The following is a 19,850-nucleotide window of genomic DNA, read 5'->3' as shown; positions in this document are numbered from 1 at the left end:
AACCTCATGGTGATTCATTGCCAAACCTAGCTTAAGATGAGTTTTGTACATTTGTTTCTATACAATCAGGAAAAAAAGAGATACAATTTGTATCAACAAAAGGTCATTTCTGGTTATTTGAGGCATTGCTCCTAGCCGCTTTTGGTTCATACCAAAAAGAAGAATGAGAGGAGAATGACAATCGTTTTTAGTAAATCAGAAATACATATGCTGCCTTAAAAAATATTTTCTGTATTGGGAGGAGCTTACACACTTTCCGAGTACTAAATATGAACATGTTCAAGACAAATTGCAGGTGACAAGATGAATCTTGTGCTTCTTTGTAAATTGTACAGCTAGTGGATAGTGTGGTGCCATTCATGATCTTCATCTGAGATTGTCAAATACCCTGATTTAGACACGGGTCCGATTTAGAAAGTCCAAGAAGTTGAAGGTATGAAATGGTGTTTGTGTGAAATAGCAAGCACTGCAGTGGCAACTGGTCACTCTGTGGATCTACCTGATAGAAAATACTTTTACTCTTTTTCAATATGCTGGGGTATACGAAGATCAGAGGATAGGAGATAGAATGTAAAGCTGTGGTTAACTCAAGTGAAACATTGGTTAAGATGCAGTATTGATCAACTTGGACAGAGACAGAAAGCCAGAAAGCAGCATGCAAGCCATTGTCAAACCACCAGAAACAACCCTGACTACAGCCTCACATTCAGAGTGTTTCACAGTAAGAAACATTTATAGGCAGTGTCACACCTTCTCATGAAGAAACAAAAGGCCAAGGCCCGGCCTTCTCAACTTTCATGAAAAAACGATCATAGAAGTTAGCAATTTCCAGCTCAGGAAATAGTGAGCTGGTCATGGTTCGAAATATTGAAATATACAATGGATTCAAAAAGGGAATTCATTTAGTGCAGCTTAAAAAAAACAATAAACACCTCTTCTAGAGGCATTTAGCTATGAAGTTTTCCACCCTGAGCAAGATACAAGTTGCGCAAATGGTGTCGCCCAAACCAAAAGTCCTGCCGTCTAATAACTCATCTAACAATTATTTAACAGCAAGTGCACTCTTCGCATAGATTTAAAGTGCATAACTGAGCCAGCTATTAGCAAAGATGCAGTATCCCCTTTTGGAAACTTCCTTTTTCCACAAAGAAAATCCCCTGGTTTTGTTTCCTAGAGAAATTCTGTTCCACCAGTGATTGACCTTATTACCCAAAGGGTGGACAGGAAGAGAAAGTGGATACATGGCTGTGCACTGTCCTCCATTACATTTCATCCAATGATGTTGAATACTGCATAGGTCAGAAGTCCAAAGAGCATCCAATAGTCCCTCCTTGAGTGAAGCTTTTTTATTCACCATTTAATGCCACATGGGTTTGGCCATCTCTCCTGGGATAAGGGAAGTGGATTGTGGTAGTAAGTCCCCTGGTCCTTGTCAAACTCTTCTGAGCTTGTGTAGCACACACATACTATGCTTGGAACTTGAGCTTAACCATCAGTTTCTCTGCAGAAGACTGCAACCTGATCCCTAATTTGCTAAGGTGAAGAGACTTGGAAGGAGAACTGTTAATAAATGTTGGCAGGTAAAATGTGCAAAGGAAACAGAGTTGCTTTGCTCTGGTACCTAAGAAAGCAATGTTCAAATATTGCCATATAATTTCACTCTCATAACTAGTTGAAACTATGAAATGTGACTTAAAATCATCAAGTCAGATTAGTGACCTATACAGCTATAGACGAAGGACCGTGTAGAGCCTACCCTCTCATTATCGCTATATAAAAGGTTATACAGAGATACACACACATCTCAAACCAAATATATATATTCATACATGCAATATAATTGCTAATAATAGATTTAAAATATAGTTCTAGAAGCTTCAATATGACCCTATAGCTTCGTTAATAAAGATTAAATGATCAGATATCCATGCAATAAAGTATGCATTTACTTTTAAATAGCTTTAAATATTTCTATTAGAAAAAACCTAAAAGGTTAATTCAACATATGATCTGATCCTGATGCTTTTGCTCTCTAAATTGGATATATCATCCATACTTTGTAATATAGAATATGTGACTACGAAAACTCTGATAGGCTGGGCGCAGTGGCTCACACCTGTAATCCCAGCACTTTAGGAGGCTGAGGCGGGCGGATCACTTGAGGCCAGGAGTTTGAGACCAGCCTGGCCAACATGGTGAACCCCCGTCTGTACTAAAAATACAAAAATTAGCCGGGCATGGTGGTGCACGCCTGTAATCCCAGCTACCTGGGAGGCTGAGGCCATAGAATCACTTAAACCCTGGAGGCGGAGGTTGCAGTGAGCAGAGATAGTGCCACTGCATTCCAGCCTGTGTAACAGAGTGAGACTCTGTCTCAAAAAAAAAAAAAAAAAAAAAAAGAAAAGAAAAAAAGGAAAACTCTGGTAATGGAATCCTCTGGGATTTCTTACATCTAGACCTCTCCCCCTGGGTTTTGTCCTCCATTACCTGCATGGTGCAGTGCAAAGGGGCATGGGACTTGGATTTAGAGGACTTGGGTGTGTGTCTTGACTTAGTCATTTGCTAGCAGTGTGACCCTGGCTAGCCACTTAATTCCACTGACCTTCACCTTCCTTCTCTATAAAAGAGAATGTTAGTAAGACGTACCTCACAGGGTTGTTATGCGCTTAAATGATATAAACACTGTAACTTGTAAAGCGCAACACAAATTATTAGTTACTATAATTATTGTATTAGTGTATTATTAGTACTAATATTCATATTTGTATAAAGAAATAAGTACTATGTCATATCAACGTGCAGCCCTAAGCTTAGCAACAATCAAGGCTGCCAGTTGCTGGGCATCTGCTGTGTGGGGATTCTTCTCCATCACTGCAAGGACGATGTTAGAAGGGAAAATATTGCAGAGGTTCTTGTAGGTCTGATACTGGTGCTCTGGGATCATATGCTCCCTGGAATCATTGCACATTCCAACCCAAGGATTCCTCCAAAGCTGCTCCATCTTTTCAGGCACGCTCCGTACCATGACTGGCTCATAACATGGTTGCATGAGGCTGTTACTCAAGGGATAGGAGTGGTAGCCATAGGAGTCAGTTGCACAGGGCAGCGGGTCCCAGCTGGCATGCTGTTCCCGGCACAGGGGAGGTCGTCTTTGCCTCACGGGGTTGCTCTCATAGAGGCGGGAGTCAGAAATGCTATCCATCCGAGTCATCACCAGGGCACGGCCTGGCTGGGGGGTTGCCCCAGGATGGATATTGGGAGGCATGGGGTAGTCTGCAGGACAGCTGGAACGTGTTCCAGTTGATGGGTGCTGGGCATGCAGAGCTAAGTGGGGGACTGACTGTTTGTGGGGGCCTTGCTTAGAATCCTCTGGGCCATAGCTCTGCACTCGTGTTAAGGCTTCATGGTAACCATGAGGAAAAGGCTGAAGTCGGTTCTGGGATGCTGAGCGGTGCAGCTTCAAATTGCCTTCAGGATGGGTATCAGCTACAGCCAAATACACGTTGTTGTAAGAGGAATAGTTGTCATTCCTGGTATGGCTCACACGGCTGTCAGGACAGAGGTTAGGATTCCGGGCATACACCCCCCGGTCTACTTCAGCCATGTAATACTCTCGGTTATGCATGCTGTTGATGTTCAGTTTGGAGAAGTCACCTAACATTGAATAGTAGCCATGGTCCCCCATGGATTCAAACTTTGGGTATTGCTCAGCATAGCTAATAGGGGTCCCATGGCTGTTGGTAACCAGGATGGGAGGATACTGCATGCTGGCCATATGCTCCAAAGAGGCCTTCTGGTGGGGGAAATGGGAGGATCCTGGCACTGGGCTGCTGGCCGAACGGGTGTTGAGTGCACCCACTGCATGGCTTTTGGGGGGTGGGATTGTGGGAACACTTAGGGCAGTCACAAGCGAGGGGACAGAACTAGCCTCAGGCTTACGGGCAATGGACAGCCATTCCTCAGGCTCCACAGCCACAGACCGGATGCTGGGATCTGATTGGCGCTTGGGGGCCACACGTTTGACCTCTGAGGTTATCTCACCTTTGGCACTAGACATCCCTGTGCCACACTTGGCCAGGGTGCCTTCACTCATAGTTTTCACTGTGGACAGTTTGGCACTGATGCGGAGCTCATCAGCCACCGAACGCTGGGGTTGGTTGGCCCGCTCCGGATGGTAGTATTTGCACTTGTGGCCGTAGGTGCATTTTTTGCCTGAAAAATAATGCCTTGGGGTAAGACTCTCTCTCAGTGATGGAACCCTCCGTGCCAGAAACTGTTGTAACAATCTGGTCACTCAGGTTGGGGTTTTACTGTTTGGGGTAAAGGCAGAAAATTAACTGTCCACAAAGATGAGAGACAGACAACACCAAGGAGGCATCATACACTGTGATGGGAGAGAGAAAGTGGAAAGCTATGGAGAAAATTGCAGCATAAAAGCTAAGAGCTGGCTGGATGCGGTGGCTCCCGTCTGTAGTCCCAGCAATTTGGGAGGCTGAGGTGGGTGGATCACTTTAGCCCAGGAGTTTGAGACCAGCTTGGGCAACATTGTGAAACCCCGTCTGTAAAGAAAAATACAAACAAAATTAGCTGGGCATGGTGGTGCACGTCTGCAGTCCCAGCTACTCAGGAGGCTGAGGTGGGAGAATTCTTGAGCCTGGAAGGTCAAGGCTGCAGTGAGCCATGATCATGCCACTGCTCTCCAGCCCAGGTGACAGAGCAAGACCCTGTCTCAAAAAAAAAAAAAAAAAAAAAAAAAGCTAAAGCTGAGCAGTTGAGCAGTTTTAATTTTTCGATAATGTACAACTTTGCCTAGGCATAATCTGCATGCTGAAGCAGCATAGAGTAACAGAAAGCAGCATAGTGAAGTGCAAAGAGCACAGGTTTGGAGTCCAGTCAGATCTGAATTTCAATTCCAGCTACATCCCTTACTAGCTGTGTGACCTTGGTAAGTGACTTTATTTTGTGAGCCTCATTTTCCTCTTCTGTAAACAAAGTTCATCATCATGCCTATATCATAAGGTCATTGTAAAGATTAAATGAGATAATGAATATGAAAGTACTCTGTGACTTAAATGTTAATTGAGGACAAAAACCAAAACACCCCACAAAAAAAATGATCATCCAAAAAAACAGACATTCCAAGTAGCCTCAGATCAAGCAGCCCATGTCGCAATGTTAGGCGCATAAATATTGTATCAGAGGGACTGGGGTAAGAGCATGAAAACACTCTAGAAAACTATATTTATTTAAAAAAAAAAATGGAAAGGGGCCGGGCACGGTGGCTCATGCCTGTAATCTCAGCACTTTCAGAGGCCGAGGTGGGTGGATCACTTGAAGTCAGGAGTTCGAGACCAGCTTGGCCAACATGGTGAAACCCCCGTCTCTACTAAAAATACAAAAATTAGCTGGGCTTGGGATCATGTAATCCCAGCTACTGGGGAGGCTGAGGCAGGAGAATCACTTAAATCCGGGAAGCGGAGGTTGTAGTGAGCCAAGACTGCACCACTGCACTGCAGCCTAGGTGACAGAGCGAGATTTTGTCTCAAAAAACAAACAAACAAAAAAACTGGAAAGGACAGATCTAAAGGAAAGTTAGTATTAATTGAAAGAGGGTGCAGTCACCTGCCTGAGACACATGTTCATCTTGGGGCCGAACTCAGTTTGGTATTTCCCTTTTACTTCCACATGCCATATAGGTTTCTTCATTTCCCTGCTCCCAGCAACATAGTTCACGACTTAGGCAGCTAGAACACATGTGCTATTGTCACAAGTGACAACTAGTCTTCCCTTCAATTCTAGCTACCTTTTCCTCATTCAGTTTCTAAGATTTTTCTTTAAATACCTAACAGCGTACATGAAGACACAAACTTTAACTCAAAGACAGTGGACAAGCCAGGATTTCCCATTTGTAAGGGAAACCTGGAAGAGAAAAGTGTTCACAGAATCCTTATGTTTCCAGTGGTACAGAACTCAGTTTTGTACGTAGGTACTCACCATAAGGACATGGTTGCTTCTTATGCTCAGGAACAATGGGTCTCTTTCTTAAGAAATTTTCAAGGCTTGGGCCATGGCGTCCTAATGGATCATCTGGAGGCATAAATCTGAAAGCAAGTAAGCAAGAGGTGACTGCCTTCCTTTCTGTCCCCTACTCCTTACTAGGAGTTCAGATTTCCATTACCTCTTGCCTGTACTATTGTCACAGCCTTCTAATTGCCCTTCCTGCCTCAAGTCTATCCTCTGCTAATCTAGCAGTTCTTCCCTTTGTTGCCACTTTATCACATAGAAAGGATGATTTTCCCTGTTCATCATTCTTCCATGAACTACATGTTTGAGCCATACTGGCATGTCTGCTGGTTTCCCAACATGCTACCCACTTTCACACCTTCATAACTTTATTCATGATGTCCCCTTCACCTCTCATGCCTAGCAGCCCCCTTTCCTCCATCTGTAAACTTGATCTGAAATGTCGTCTCCTCTGGGATGCCTTTTTCTATTACTTCACATAGACAAAGCAATTTTTAAAAAACAAATTTTAACCGTAGCTCTTATAACAAAACATTGTGGTTGTCTCTTTCGCTCCTCTACTGCACTTTGAGTCCCTTAAGGGTGAGTCCTTTTCCTTATTCATCCTTTTACCTCTGTGGCAACTAGCAAAATGTATGATACACAGTAAGTGTTTGGTAAATGTTTATTAAAATGTAATCTATTCCTACTGATAACTTGGATATAGGCCTACTGGAAAGAAACGCACTTGTCATTCACAAAAGAATACATCAGCAACCGCTCCTCTATAAACTTCTTCCATTCTGGCTTTTCAACTTGAAGGTCTCGGTAGTTATCATTGGACACAATGATGCCATCAGAATCAAAAGCCAGTTTGACTATGAACCGGTCATCATAGCAGACAACCCTCCTGCCTTGGACTCTTCGGGATGGTGTGAAGACAAGAATCTTTTCCTTCTCCAGTTTTCGTAGAATATCTTGATCTGTCAAAATATGATTATATGCCACAGAGCAGAAATCATCTCTGGAAATTAACAGTATTACCCCAATATTAAAAATGCAAAAGATGGTACTGGATGAAGATATTATTTGCCCTTAGAGGGAAAGTAGGCCCTGTTCCTGGCTGTGATATCAATCTGGATTATGACGTTAGGCAAGTCATCTTCCCCTTTGGACTTCAGTCTTCTTTTTGGTGAAGGAACAGGATTCGATGACATCTGAGTTTTAAAAACTACCATGAAGAGTGAGAGTGACACTGATATCTTAGCATTCTTGATGCTTGTTTTGCCCTTTGGCCAAAGCACCAGCTTTTTGGTTGTTGATTTTTTTTTTTTTTTTTTTTTTTTTTTTTTTTTTTTTTTTGAGACGGAGTCTCTCTCTGTCGCCCAGGCTGGAGTGCAGTGGCGCAAACTCGGCTCACTGCAAGCTTCGCCTCCTGGGTTCACGCCATTCTCCTGCCTCAGCCTCTCCGAGTAGCTGGGACTACAGGCGCCCGCCACCACGCCTGGCTAATTTTTTGTATTTTTAGTAGAGACGGGGTTTCACTGTGTTAGCCAGGGTGGTCTCATCTCCTGACCTCGTGATCCGCCTGCCTTGGCCTCCCAAAGTGCTGGGATTACAAGCGTGAGCCACCGCGCCCGGCCTTGGTTGTTGATTTCTAACAGGGAAGTACTGAGGATGTGTCTGCCAGGAGGAAACTAAAGCATCTCTCCTAGGGACTTACATTTTTGGCTTCTGCCTGAGGGAAGGCCAAAACTAGGGTGAAACATCAAGATACAGCAACTGAGTGCTGACCCCCTTTCCTTTTGGTCTCCTAGTTGCTGAGGCAAGAAAGCTTGCTGGCTGGCCTTGAGCAGGGCTAGGATCTATTCTCAGACTGAGGCTCAAGAGCCTGTTCAGCAGATGGCAAATAGCTTCACACACAGCTCAGACAGCCATTCATGGGACTTTCTCTTTAGGCACATCAGGCAACAGCTGATGCTCAGAAGACTGTGGTAAATGAATGTAGAGACCCCTCTGCCATTAGGACTGCATCATGACTTTTGAAAACCTTAGGCATTTTTGCTTTCCTGGGCCCCTTCCTCCATAAGAAATGTTAAATATTGGCTGCGCATGGTGGCTCATGCCTGTAATCCTAGCACTTTGGGAGGCTGAGGCAGGCAGATAGCTTGAGCCCAGGAGTTCAAGACCAGCTTGGGCAACATGGCAAAACTCCATCTCTACTAAAAATACAAAAATTAGCCAGGTGCGGTGGTACATGCCTGTAGTCCCAGGTACTCAGGAGGCTGAGGTGGGAGAAAAACCTGAGCCCGGGGAGGTAGAGGCTGCAGTGAGCCATGATCACACCATGGCATTCTAGCCTAGGTAACAGAGTGAGACCCTGTCTCAAACGAAGATAAATATTAAATATGAAAAATTTCATTTTCAATTGCTTCGGTATAAAGCCAAGGATAACGCAGCTAGATACATCATTATACATGCATTGCTATTATATTCAATTTTTTCTTCTGATGTGAGAAGAAAATAAAATTAAGACATTTCCGTGGGACCTTAGCAATATCATTGGCCCTAGGTGCCAGACCTACTGTGTCTCATGGATAAGTTGGCTCTGACTGCCGTGGGACTTTTCTCTCTCTCTATTTTATTCCCTAATTTGCAAACCTCACAATCACTTCTTTGGTACAGAATGAGATCCATTGTCCACCATGGTGTTTTTACTGTCCTGAAAACTTAGTCATGCTCATAACCAGATTCATCTCCCTTTAGTCTGAAGTTTATGGTCAAATGGAAAAGCACTCCTTTTTTTTTAAACTATGTGCTTTATCTTTTGCCAAATTGAAGTTTTCTTTAACTGTCAGATGCTACAAAATGATAGCTTTCTTTGAATCTTTTTTCAAATATATGCTTAATAAAAATACTTTAAATATACTTAACAACTCTGAAAAATAAATATCTAAATTGGGACCATCCCCAAACTATCTTTCCAGATTTGCCTCTAGATGAGAAGAAATGTCTTATTTGACACAGTACCTGTAATTGGTGCATCAGGGCGGGATTGCTCCTTTCTCCATGCAGGCACAAATACAGTAATATCTTTATGGCCTTTATCTAGAAACCAATCCACAGCAAGTTGTATTCCTCTGCAGGAGAATTCTTCTTTATTCCCATGGCTTTAGGAAGATACAGAATAAGAGGAGAGAAGATTGATAATAGATAGCAAAGAAATATCTGAAGCAGGCTTTTTCTTAGTACCAAGGTATTAATAATAGACATTTACATTCTTTTCTTTCTTTCTCTCTTTCTTTCTTCCTTTTGCTTCTTTTCTTTTCTTTTTTTTCTTTTTCTTTTTTTTTTTTTTGTCTCACTTTGTTGCCCAGGCTGAGTACAGTGGCACGATCTCGGCTCACTGCAACATCCACCTCCTGGGTTCAAGTGATTCTCCTGCTTCCACCTCCTGAGTAGCTGGAACTACAGGTGCGCACCAGCATGCGCAGCTAATTTTTGTATTTTTAGTAGAAACAGAGTTTTGCCATGTTGGCCAGGCTGGTCTCCAACCCCTGACCTCAGGTGATCCACCTGCCTCGGCCTCCCAAAGTGCTAGAATTACAGGCATAAGCCACTGCGGCCAGCCATGACATTTACTTTCTTGATAATGCCAAGTAACATGCTTTTTAAAGAGCAAATCAAGATATTTTTTATGTAATTGTTACAAATTTGTCATTATTATTACAAACTTCATTCAAGGCCACAGATGGTTAGTAACAACTCCCAATTTATTGCAGCCCTGATGGCTATCTCCTATCACTAGTTCCTTTTTCTCTCTTCTCTTTCTGTTTCTCCTACCACTTTCTTTTCAAAGATTGAGATATTCACAAAAAGTGAAAAAAGTAAAGGTATTACCAGAGGTTTAAAGTTTATATAGAGTATTAATTGGGGATAAGTCTTAAGCACATATATATTAAGCTTCAAAAATAACATCGACAGCAAAAAAGATATGCATATAAATGCTCACTGAAAATTCTTATTACATATATCCATTTAATACAATGCACCAACAAAAATCATATTCATGAAAATTTTAAGATGTAGGAAATGCTCATAATTCTGAAAGAGAAAAGAAAAAATACAGACTATATATAATGTAACACCAATTTTGTAAAAGAAAACCTATGTATAAGCTTAGAAAAAATATCAGAAATAAGTACATCGAAATATTAATAAATATTGTTGTTCTGTGTGAGAGGGTTATAAGTGATCTATTTTCTTCCTCTAATTCCAAAATATCCTCAAAAAACCAAGTATTCCTGGCTGGGTGCAGTGGCTCAGGCCTGTGATCCCAGCAGGTTAGGATGCCGAGGTGGGAGAATTGTTTGAGCCCGGGAATTTGCGACCAGCCTCGGCAACACAGCAAGACCCCATCTTTATTAAAAAGAAAAAAAAATCAAGTATTCTTTCTATAATCGGAACGTGGTATAAAGGAGAAGAAATTCTATCAGAATTACTTATAGGAATAAACATTGTGAAAACTTAAAAAGCCAAACAGAATTCATTTAAATAGAAATTGGAAGAGGGAAAATTTGCAGATAAATTGGGAAAAGATGCACTAGATTTGTGCCTTGTTTGGCTGTGAAAATTACGATCTCTTAGCATGGTATCTAGTGCTCTGACATATACATAAATCACACTAAATTATAGTTAATTAAACAGCTTGGATGGTAACAAATGGGCATACATGTACCAGTTCTACTACAATCAAGTGGCTATTGTCTGTTAACACTGATCAGAAGAAAATAATTGTTTTGTTAGAAGGCTAATTAAGACAATGTAATGGGGCTTCTCGCTTTGGATTCCTCACCTTCTCACTGGCACTAGCTCACTCAACTACAACAAAAATGAACTCCAACATATTGTCCCCTTTCGATGAATTCATATATAACATCCGGGGCCTCATCAATTCTTGTACTGCAAGACTTCCCACAGTCTTATCATTCTTGAGGCAAATTGCAAAAATTTATTAAATGCTTTTATTCACATTTCCAAGCATATGCTAATCATGTTTAAAGCTCCCCACTGAGTACCATAAAGCAATTATACTACTCAACTGAAAGTTGAAAGCACTTAAGAAACAAAAGGAAAATATATTTAGGTGTCAAGACACTCTAAGGTAGTCTTAGAGATAACTACCACTGACTCCTAAAAAGTTGAACAATGGGGAAATTATGCAAGACCACAGTGCTTAAAGGGTTAATATTGGATGAACTCTGGAAGAGAAGATGTTCAGTTGTGAATTTTCCCACTGCTACAGTGCTAGTAAGTATAAAGAGTAACAGAACTTGGGAAAATTATCAGAATTGCCATTACGAAGATTTGAAGGAAAGGGATGGAATTTCATTTGGCTCTGCAGTGCTATGATCTTCTCCCAAACAGTCTAAGTCCCGAAATAAATATGAGAGTAACATTTGCTGTTAGATACTGCAACTTTATATTTTATTTATTTATTTATTTATTTATTTATTTATTTACTTATTTATTTTTTGAGACAGAGTCTTGCTCTGTTACCCAGGCTGGAGTGCAATGGCACCATCTCGGCTCACTGCAACCTCCGCCTCCCAGGTTCAAGCGATTCTCCTGCCTCAGCCTCCCGAGTAGCTGGGATAACAAACGCATGCCAACACGCCCAGCTAATTTTTGTATTTTTAGTAGAGACGGGGTTTCACCATGTTGCCAAGGCTGGTCTTGAACTCCTGAACTTGTGATCCGCCTGCCTCAGCCTCCTAAAGTGCCAGGATTACAGGCGTGAGCCACCACGCCCAGCCAACTTTATATTTCATACTGCCAAATTCTGTGTTTAAAATTTTTTTTTCAGCCTTGGCAACATAGTGAGACCCTGCCTCTACAAAAAATTAGCTGAGTATGGTTATGCACACCTGTAGTCCTAGCTACTCGGGAGGCTGAGGCAGGAAAATCACTTGAGCCCGGGAGTTTGAGGTCACAGTGAGCTATGATCATGCCACTGCACTCCAGCCTGGGTGACAGAACAAGGCCCTGTCTCTAAATATATACATATAATCATTAAAAATGTAATATATGGTTATAGTATAAAATGTGGAAAATACATAAAATATAAAGAAAAAAACTTCAAAATCCAACTGTTTTACTACAATCCAGAGACACTGTTAATATTTTGATATATTTATATTCTGATATCAATTTCCTAACATACTGAGAATTACGTTAAGAAAAAATGTAACATACCTATAGCATCCCATTAAAATATATTAAAAGTATGCCATTGAAGCATTTCATGAGGCACACCAAATGCCCAATAAGAATCAGAAGGCACTTTCAACATTTATCAAGGTGGCAATGAATACCTACACAACAGCCAAGTATGCAAAGTTTATTGCCCCCCAAACATTTAAGGAATGAATAATTTTTTTTTAAAAAAAAAGAGGAAAATAAAATAAAGCTTTTCAAGTGGCTTGTTTTTGCTTAAACCCATACAATGTCCTTTTGCAATCTAAAAATGCCAAAAACCCTAGGACCTGCAAGTCAGAGTATCTTGGTGACACTACAGTTCACTTTGTCTTGTAAACTTGCTTAGGAACCTCTCATGATCCAGGTTCCCAAGCCAAATTCAGCTTAGCAGATAGGTCATTAGCCCCACCCTCTGCAATTGTTTTCTCTGGGGTTCAAATGTTTGGGCTTCTCCTAGATTTAACAAAGAATATGGTTGCATTTACATTTCAAAGCCTTAATTCCTCTGAAATGGATTTCTCCTCCCAAAGGAGACAGCTCTCAGAATGAATGTGTACCCTTTAGGATCTTAGCATATATCAATCAGTATGTGGACCACGGGTGCACTACTACTAAATGTTAACCAAATGCTGCTAATGGCAAACGAAGCATCATAATTTTTTTTTTTTTTTTTAGACGGAGTCTCACTCTGTCACCCAGGCTGGAGTGTAGTGGCGCAATCTCGGCTCACTGCAACCTCTGCCTTCTGGGTTCAAGTGATTCTCCTGTACAGGCACGCCACCACCACACCCGGCTAATTTTTGTATTTTTAGTAGAGATGAGGTTTCGCCTTGTTGGCCAGGCTGGTCTCGAACTCCTGACCTCAAGTGATCCTCCTGCCTCAGCCTCCCAAAGTTCTGGGATTACAGGTGTAAGCCACCAGGCCCGGCCCATAATTTTATTTTATTTTTGGAGACAGGGTCTCGCTCTGTCACCCAGGTTGGAGTGCAGTGGCCTGATCACGGCTCACTGCAGCCTTAACCTCCCTGGGCTCAAGCAATTCTCCCACCTCAGCCTCCCAAGTAGCTGGGACTACAGGCACGCACCCCCACGCTGGGTTATTTTTTGGTATTTTTAGTAGAGATGGGGTTTTGTCATGCTGCTCAGGCTGGTCTCGAACTCCTGGGCTCAAGCAGTCTGCCTGCCTTGGCTTCTCAAAGTGCTAGGATTGCAAGCGTGAGCCACTGTGCCTGGCCAGCATCATAATTTTAATGCAAGATAATCCAACAGGCTGAGAAACAACAGACATTAACATGTAGTTTGTCTAAGAAATACCAATCTCACCATAAACTTACAGCTAACTAATGAGGAAAACAAACCAAATTTAGATTAACAGTAATAACAAATCCATAAGTAGACTATAGCGCTGAACTTTGAGCATGTGAAATGTGATTGCAGAATAAATGGGACTCATCAGTAATTTACTACTCAGACAAAAGAAAAAGATGCTAACAAGGACTCAACTGGCAATTTAAAACAAATTACATGGTCTACTCTGCACTATTTTAATATGCTCCTAACAATAAGGTTGCACGCTATTTTTTTGGCGCTATTTAAATCATGCGAGATGCCTTTAATTTAGCAAAGTAACTCATACAGAAGATCAAAGTTCATTTTCCTGTCAGTATAATAGTTTGCTACTGACATAGACCAGATATGTTGAAATTAATTATCCAAGTAATTAATCTCTGCATTATTCCTTAAAAAGCGAAAGAACCAGAGTGTCCTTTGTGATCAGCAATCCTTGAATAGAAGTCCAAAGAGAAGGAAGATATTACATTACCATGAAGCCAAAGTCCCCAATAATGCCTTAGGTTCTTCTCAACCTTAACTCCGAAACACAAAACCAGACCAGACCAAAAAAACCAAAACAAAACCAAAAAAAATGGTAGGCCTTGGGAATCAGGTCCGATCTAGGGTGTTCCAGGTGGTCTGGTTTGATGACAGATTGAGTTGGACACAGCCCAAACTCCTTCCCCTCAAGAATCACTCTTTCTTATGCCTGTTAGGAGGGGAGCAGAGACACCTTTGGCCTTTTGAACACAGACATTATCCTCTGCTTTTCACTGGCCCACTGCATCATTCTGATTGCTGTAGTATTGTGTGCAGGCCATTTAACTTTCTTGTTACTAATCTTTTGGTTTCCCCTCATTAAAACAAAGGAGCTGTCTAGCCTGCTTTATGTATCTTATAATTATGATGATGTCATGATTTTAAAAAATTGAAAAAGGAAATCTGTAAATGCATTCTCTGATACTAGCGAATATGCCATACATATATATATATATATATATTTTTAAATAGGGTCTCACTCCTTCACTCAGGCTAGAGTGCAGTGGCGACATCACTGCTCACTGTAGCCTTGACCTCCCGAGCTCAAGAGAACCTCCCACCTCAGCCTCCTGAGTAGCTGTGACTACAGGCATGTGCCACTATGCCTGGATAATTTTTGTATTTTCAGTAGAGACAGGGTTTCGCCATGTTGCCCAAGCTGGTCTTGAACTCCTGGGCTCAAGCGATCCTCCCACCTCAGCTTCCCAATGTGTCGGGATTATAGATGTGAGCCACCGTACCTGGCCCAAATATTCTTAATACACTAATAGCCACATAATACTGTGTGATATTATGAAAAGAGAACTGGAGTCAGATTAGTGTTTTAATTTAAGCTTTGTAAGCTTGGGTAACCTTGGGTAGTTACTCAAACTCTTTAAACCTGAATCTCTTCACCTGCAAAGATGAACCAAATTAGTTTATTCTTATAGGGTCTCCAGTGGGGATTAATTCACATATGTAAAAGAATCTGGCACAGAATCAGTATTCGTAAATGTTAGTTTGTTTCATTTCATTCATTTGAAGTCAGAGGACTTAAGTTCGAGTTCTCACTTTACTACTTACTAGCTATGTAAACTCAGGGAAGTCACTTACCTTTGCTGAGCCTTATTTTTTCATCCGTAAGATAAAGCTGCTGTGAGGATTAAACAGGACTGTATACTAAAGTGTACTTCCAGATAGTCTGCTAAGCATTTCCTGTATACAGCAATGGTACGGTTCATGACTTTCTCCCATCCCCACTCTCTCATGTCTCTGTGGGAGCACCCAATACTGTGGGAAAACAAGGCAAGATCCCTGCTTTCAAAGACAATGGGATAATCTAAGTTAGAACTTGCTAGACTAAGGCTTTTCCACTTTGTTCTGATTGCCTACGGTCTAGGGATTCTAATGAGTCCATCAAGCAATGATAGACTCAGTAGGAAAAGGGCTCCTGATTACTGGGGTTTTTTAAACCAAGGCTGGATTACAATTCATTTGAGAAATAGAAGAAGGGATTCCTATGGCTCTCTGACACAAAATTTTAAAAATGATATGAGAGAGTATGGAATAAATTATGAAGGCACTATAGGTACTATGTTAGTCTCCCACTGCTGCTGTAACAAATTATCACACATTTAGTGACTTAAAATAGCACCAATTTATTCTCTTACAAGTTCAAGAGGTCAGAAATCTAAAATCAAGGTGTTGGCAAAGCTGTGTTCTTTCTGCAAGCTTAAAGAGAGAATCGGTTTCCTTGCCCTTTTCAGCTTTCTAGAGGCCACCACATTCTTTTTTTTTTTCCTGAAACAGTCCAATGGGTGAGAAAGGCCACCCACATTCTTTGGCTCATAGTCCCTTTCTTATGTCACTCCATCTTCTTGTTTCTGCCATTCTATCTCCTTCTACTTATTCTGATCTTGCTGCTTCCCTCTAATAAAGACACTTGTGATTACATTAGGCCCACTTTGATAATCCAGGGTAATCTCTCCCATCTCAAGAACCTTAATCACATTAGCAAAGTCCATTTTATCATATGAGATAATGTATTCAGAGATTCCAGGGGTTAAAATGTGTACATCTCTAGGGGGCTATCATTCAGCCTACCACAGATACTGTAGTTCAGAGATCATCATTGGAATCAGAAAAATTAGGAAGTTCTTTGTGGAGGTGGTGCATTTTGAAGGCTATGAAGATACAAAGGAGGACACTTCTAAGTTGGGAAAAGACATGAACACAGGTAGTGGGGATAGAAATCAGCATAATTTTCATGGAGACCATTAAAGAGACAGTTGTAAATGCAGTAAGCATGAGAGATGCAATCAAATGGGAGGAGGGAAAGGCCAGATCACAAAGAGCCTTAAAGCCAGGGAAAAGGATCAAAATTTGGTATAATAACAGTTGAGAGTTACTGAAAGTTCCTAAGTAAACCCCAAAGTGACTTTATAAAAGCAGCATTTTCAGGATGGTTAGTCTAGTAAAGTAGGGGTAGGACAGCAGACCACAAAAGGAACAAAGCCGAATGGCTATGTCTCCTCTGAAGCATCATCACTGATGTTGAAGCTGCCTTTAGAACACCTGAAAACAAATTGGCAGCAACTTCAGTGGAGGAAGAAAAGGCAAGGGCAGGATCATTTTAGTCTCTGGCCACCTTCAGAAACACACGCCACAGTCAATAGCCATGCTCCTCTTATAATGATTTGCAAAGGAAGAAAATTTCTATGAGCTCAGGGCAGTTTTTTAAAATGAGAGAAAAAAACATACCAGGCTTACCTCATTGCCACATTACTTCCATCAATGACAACTGGCCTCAAATTGTCACTGTTATCTATTTCATCTTCAAGAGACAATTCGGGGCTTGCAATCTCTCTGGAGCTGGGCCCACGAGGCACTAACAGACTCAAGTTGATCTGCCCTTCTGAATCACCTTTGTTCCCAAGTCTGACAAGCTCTGCCAATACATCATTAATAAGTGATTCTGGGCCCAGCTTGTTTAGCACTGATTGAATCTGTTCCTCTGCATAGCCCAGCTTTAGTGCAAACTCCATCTTAGCTTGGTATTCCTTCTCCAAGTCAAGTTTACCATCCTGTAAAATGCTGCTCTGGGAGAAACTTGGACGATCTAGGCAGGGTGATCGACAGAGCTGGCGGTGTGGCTTGGAGTGCATCTCCTTTTTCTTCAACTGACCATCCCTAGGTTGGCAGCTCTTGCTGTTGTCACTACTCTTAAGGCTTATCTGTTCAGGGTCACTCTCAGAGCTCATCCAGTCTTCAGAATCAGCGTTGCCCTGCTCTGTGCTGTCCTGCTTAGGCTGCTGCTTCTCTTCCTTGGAGGCACTCTTCTCCATTTTTGGTGTCTCTACCTCAGCTGTGGCCGTCATCCCGTTTAGTGGGTCGTCTGAGGTCTAATCAGTTCTTTTTCTTTTTAGCCTGCTTGGAATCCACATGCAGTGGCATTCTTTTGTGGTAAAATGTCGTGGTAGCAATGGTGCAAGAGTTTGACTGTGTGGTTTGGTATGTTCAGATGTTACCAGTCCCTACAAATAAACACACATACCACATCATATTTAGCAAACTTTAGGAAAAGCATTTTAGAATACAGAGGTTTCTTCTTAAGAAACTACAGGTCTTTTGGCATTTGATTTTTCTGCTTACAATGATTACACTCAACTTACATTAAGGATAAAGAGTCCCTAATTCTATAATAATTCTAGACATAAAAATTTCAGTGGTGGTAATAATGCTGTAATTCCCACCCCCCACCCCCTCCTGTGGCCCCCCTACTCCGCCCTGTGACACAAAATAACAGCTAAAGTTATCTGCTTATCATAACAATTTAGAGAAAGAGAAACATCACATTTCAAGAAGGTGCAAGAATATATATATATATATATACACACATACATACATGCATATATTTCCATGGAAAGACTCTCTTTCTTCCTTTCTGCCAGGAAGTGTTTCCAGATCCCACACCATATCCTTCTTGCTAAGGCTAAAATCCACTCCCGAAAAGCACATGCAGGCCGGGCACAGTGGCTCATGTCTGTAATCCCAGCACTTTGGGAGGCCGAGGCGGGCAGATCACAAGGTCAGGAGATCGAGACCATCCTGGCTAACACAGTGAAACCCTGTCTCTACTAAAAATACAAAAAATTAGCCAGGCATGGCGACGGATGCCGGTAGTCCCAGCTACTCAGGAGGCTGAGGCAGGAGAATGGCGTGAACCTAGGAGGTGGAGCTTGCAGTGAACCAAGATCGCGCCACTGCACTCCAGCCTGGGTGAGAGAGCGAGACTCCGTCTCAAAAAAAAAAGAAAAAGAAAAAAAGAAGAAAGAAAGAAAGAAAGAAAGGAAGAAAGAAAGAAGAAAGAAAGAAAAGAAAAGCACAAGCACATGCTCTCCAGCGTTACTCTTTACAAAATATCAGGAACTCCATCTACTAGGGAGACTAGAAAACCATTAAAATTGCTTCAGACAACTGAAGCAGGCTGTAAGGGTTAACAGAGAGGTGTGTTTCAGATAAGAAAGGGTGTGTATGCACTTTCCTGAATGTGTCTGAATCCTCTTTTTTAATTGTAATTGATAAACAAAAGGAGAAAAGGATAAAATCAACTCAACTTGCAAGAGAAACCAGAACATAATAAAAAGAATATTAATTACAGAAGAGAATTAGGGACAATTTTTTTTCTTTTTTTTTTTAAGACGGAGTGTTGCTCTGTTGCTCAGGCTATAGTGCAGTAGTGCGATCTCGGCTTACCACAACCTCTGCCTCCTGGGTTCAAGCGATTCTCCTGCCTCAGCCTCCCGAGTAGCTGGGACTATAGGCACACACCACCATGCCCGGCTAATTGATGTATTTTTAGTAGAGACGGGGTTTCACTATGTTGGCCAGGCTGGTCTCAAACTCCTGACCTCATGATCCGCCGGCCTCGACCTCCCAAAGTGCTGGAATTATAGGCGTGAGACACCTTGCTCAGCAAAAATTTTATTTCTAAACTCCTTCTCTAACCTATCTCATCTGTCCCAGCAGGTTTCAGTTCTAACCCGGCCTAAGTGTGTTCTTTCCTTTGAGCCTCAGTTTCTTCATATGTAAAGTGAGGATATTGATAGCTACCTCACTGGTTAATTGTAAGGATTATATAATATATGTTAGGAAAATGCTTAGAAAAGTGAAGAGAACACAATAGGTTCTGAATATACATAAAGGGGGTAATGATACCAGCATGAGTTTGGTTTTCTTTTTAAAAGAAGACTGACAGTGAGATAAGGCTATAGACCTGTGAGCACTGATGAGGTCTTCAGGCAGAAGCTGTGCTCACTCATCTAAAAATAGGCTACTGGCCGGGCACGGTGGCTCATGCCTGTAATCCCAGCACTTTGGGAAGCCAAGGTGGGTAGATCACTTGAGGTCAAGAGTTCGAGACCAGCCTGGCCAATAAGGTGAAATCCCATCTCTACTAAAAATACAAAATATAGCTGGGCATGGTGGGGGGTGCCTGTAATCCCAGCTACTCAGGAAGCTGAGGCAGGAAAATCGCTTGAACCTGGGAGGTGGAGGTTGCAGTGAGGTGAGATCACACCACTGCACTCCAGCATGGACGACAGAGTAAGACCCCATCTCAAAAAATAAATAAATAAATAAATAAATAAATAAATAAATAAATAAAACCAGGCTACTTATGTGGCCAGTGTGCCAGAGATTTTTAGTTACACCTCAGTTCTGTTTCTTTTTTTGTGTGT

At 41.7% G+C, this 19,850-nt stretch overlaps 1 protein-coding gene across 1 annotated transcript; it reads right to left on the bottom strand.

Moving 5' to 3' along the window:
- Positions 1–366: 366 nt before the first annotated feature.
- Positions 367–17,639, bottom strand: ZC3H12B (zinc finger CCCH-type containing 12B). Its single transcript, XM_003272654.3, has 5 exons — positions 16,882–17,639; positions 9,034–9,173; positions 6,752–6,986; positions 5,995–6,101; positions 367–4,212 (listed from the first exon to the last, which is right to left on the bottom strand). Exons 1-5 carry the CDS (start codon positions 17,487–17,489, stop codon positions 2,792–2,794), a joined length of 2,511 nt encoding a protein of 836 aa, XP_003272702.1. The 5' UTR covers positions 17,490–17,639; the 3' UTR covers positions 367–2,791.
- Positions 17,640–19,850: the final 2,211 nt, after the last annotated feature.

This window comes from Nomascus leucogenys, chromosome X (assembly GCF_006542625.1).
Source record: "Nomascus leucogenys isolate Asia chromosome X, Asia_NLE_v1, whole genome shotgun sequence".
NCBI lineage: Eukaryota > Metazoa > Chordata > Mammalia > Primates > Hylobatidae > Nomascus > Nomascus leucogenys.
This window is presented reverse-complemented; position numbering and strand designations above follow the sequence as displayed.

Excerpts from the sequence above, each read along its gene's own strand:
- ZC3H12B (XM_003272654.3), bottom strand. The coding sequence starts at position 17,489 with ATGACGGCCACAGCTGAGGTAGAGACACCAAAAATGGAGAAGAGTGCC. Across the intron at positions 6,987-9,033 it reads CCCTGATGCACCAATTACAG|ATCAAGATATTCTACGAAAA; the intron begins GTACTGTGTCAA and ends ATATTTTGACAG. Across the intron at positions 6,102-6,751 it reads TATTCTTTTGTGAATGACAA|ATTTATGCCTCCAGATGATC; the intron begins GTGCGTTTCTTT and ends ACTTGCTTTCAG.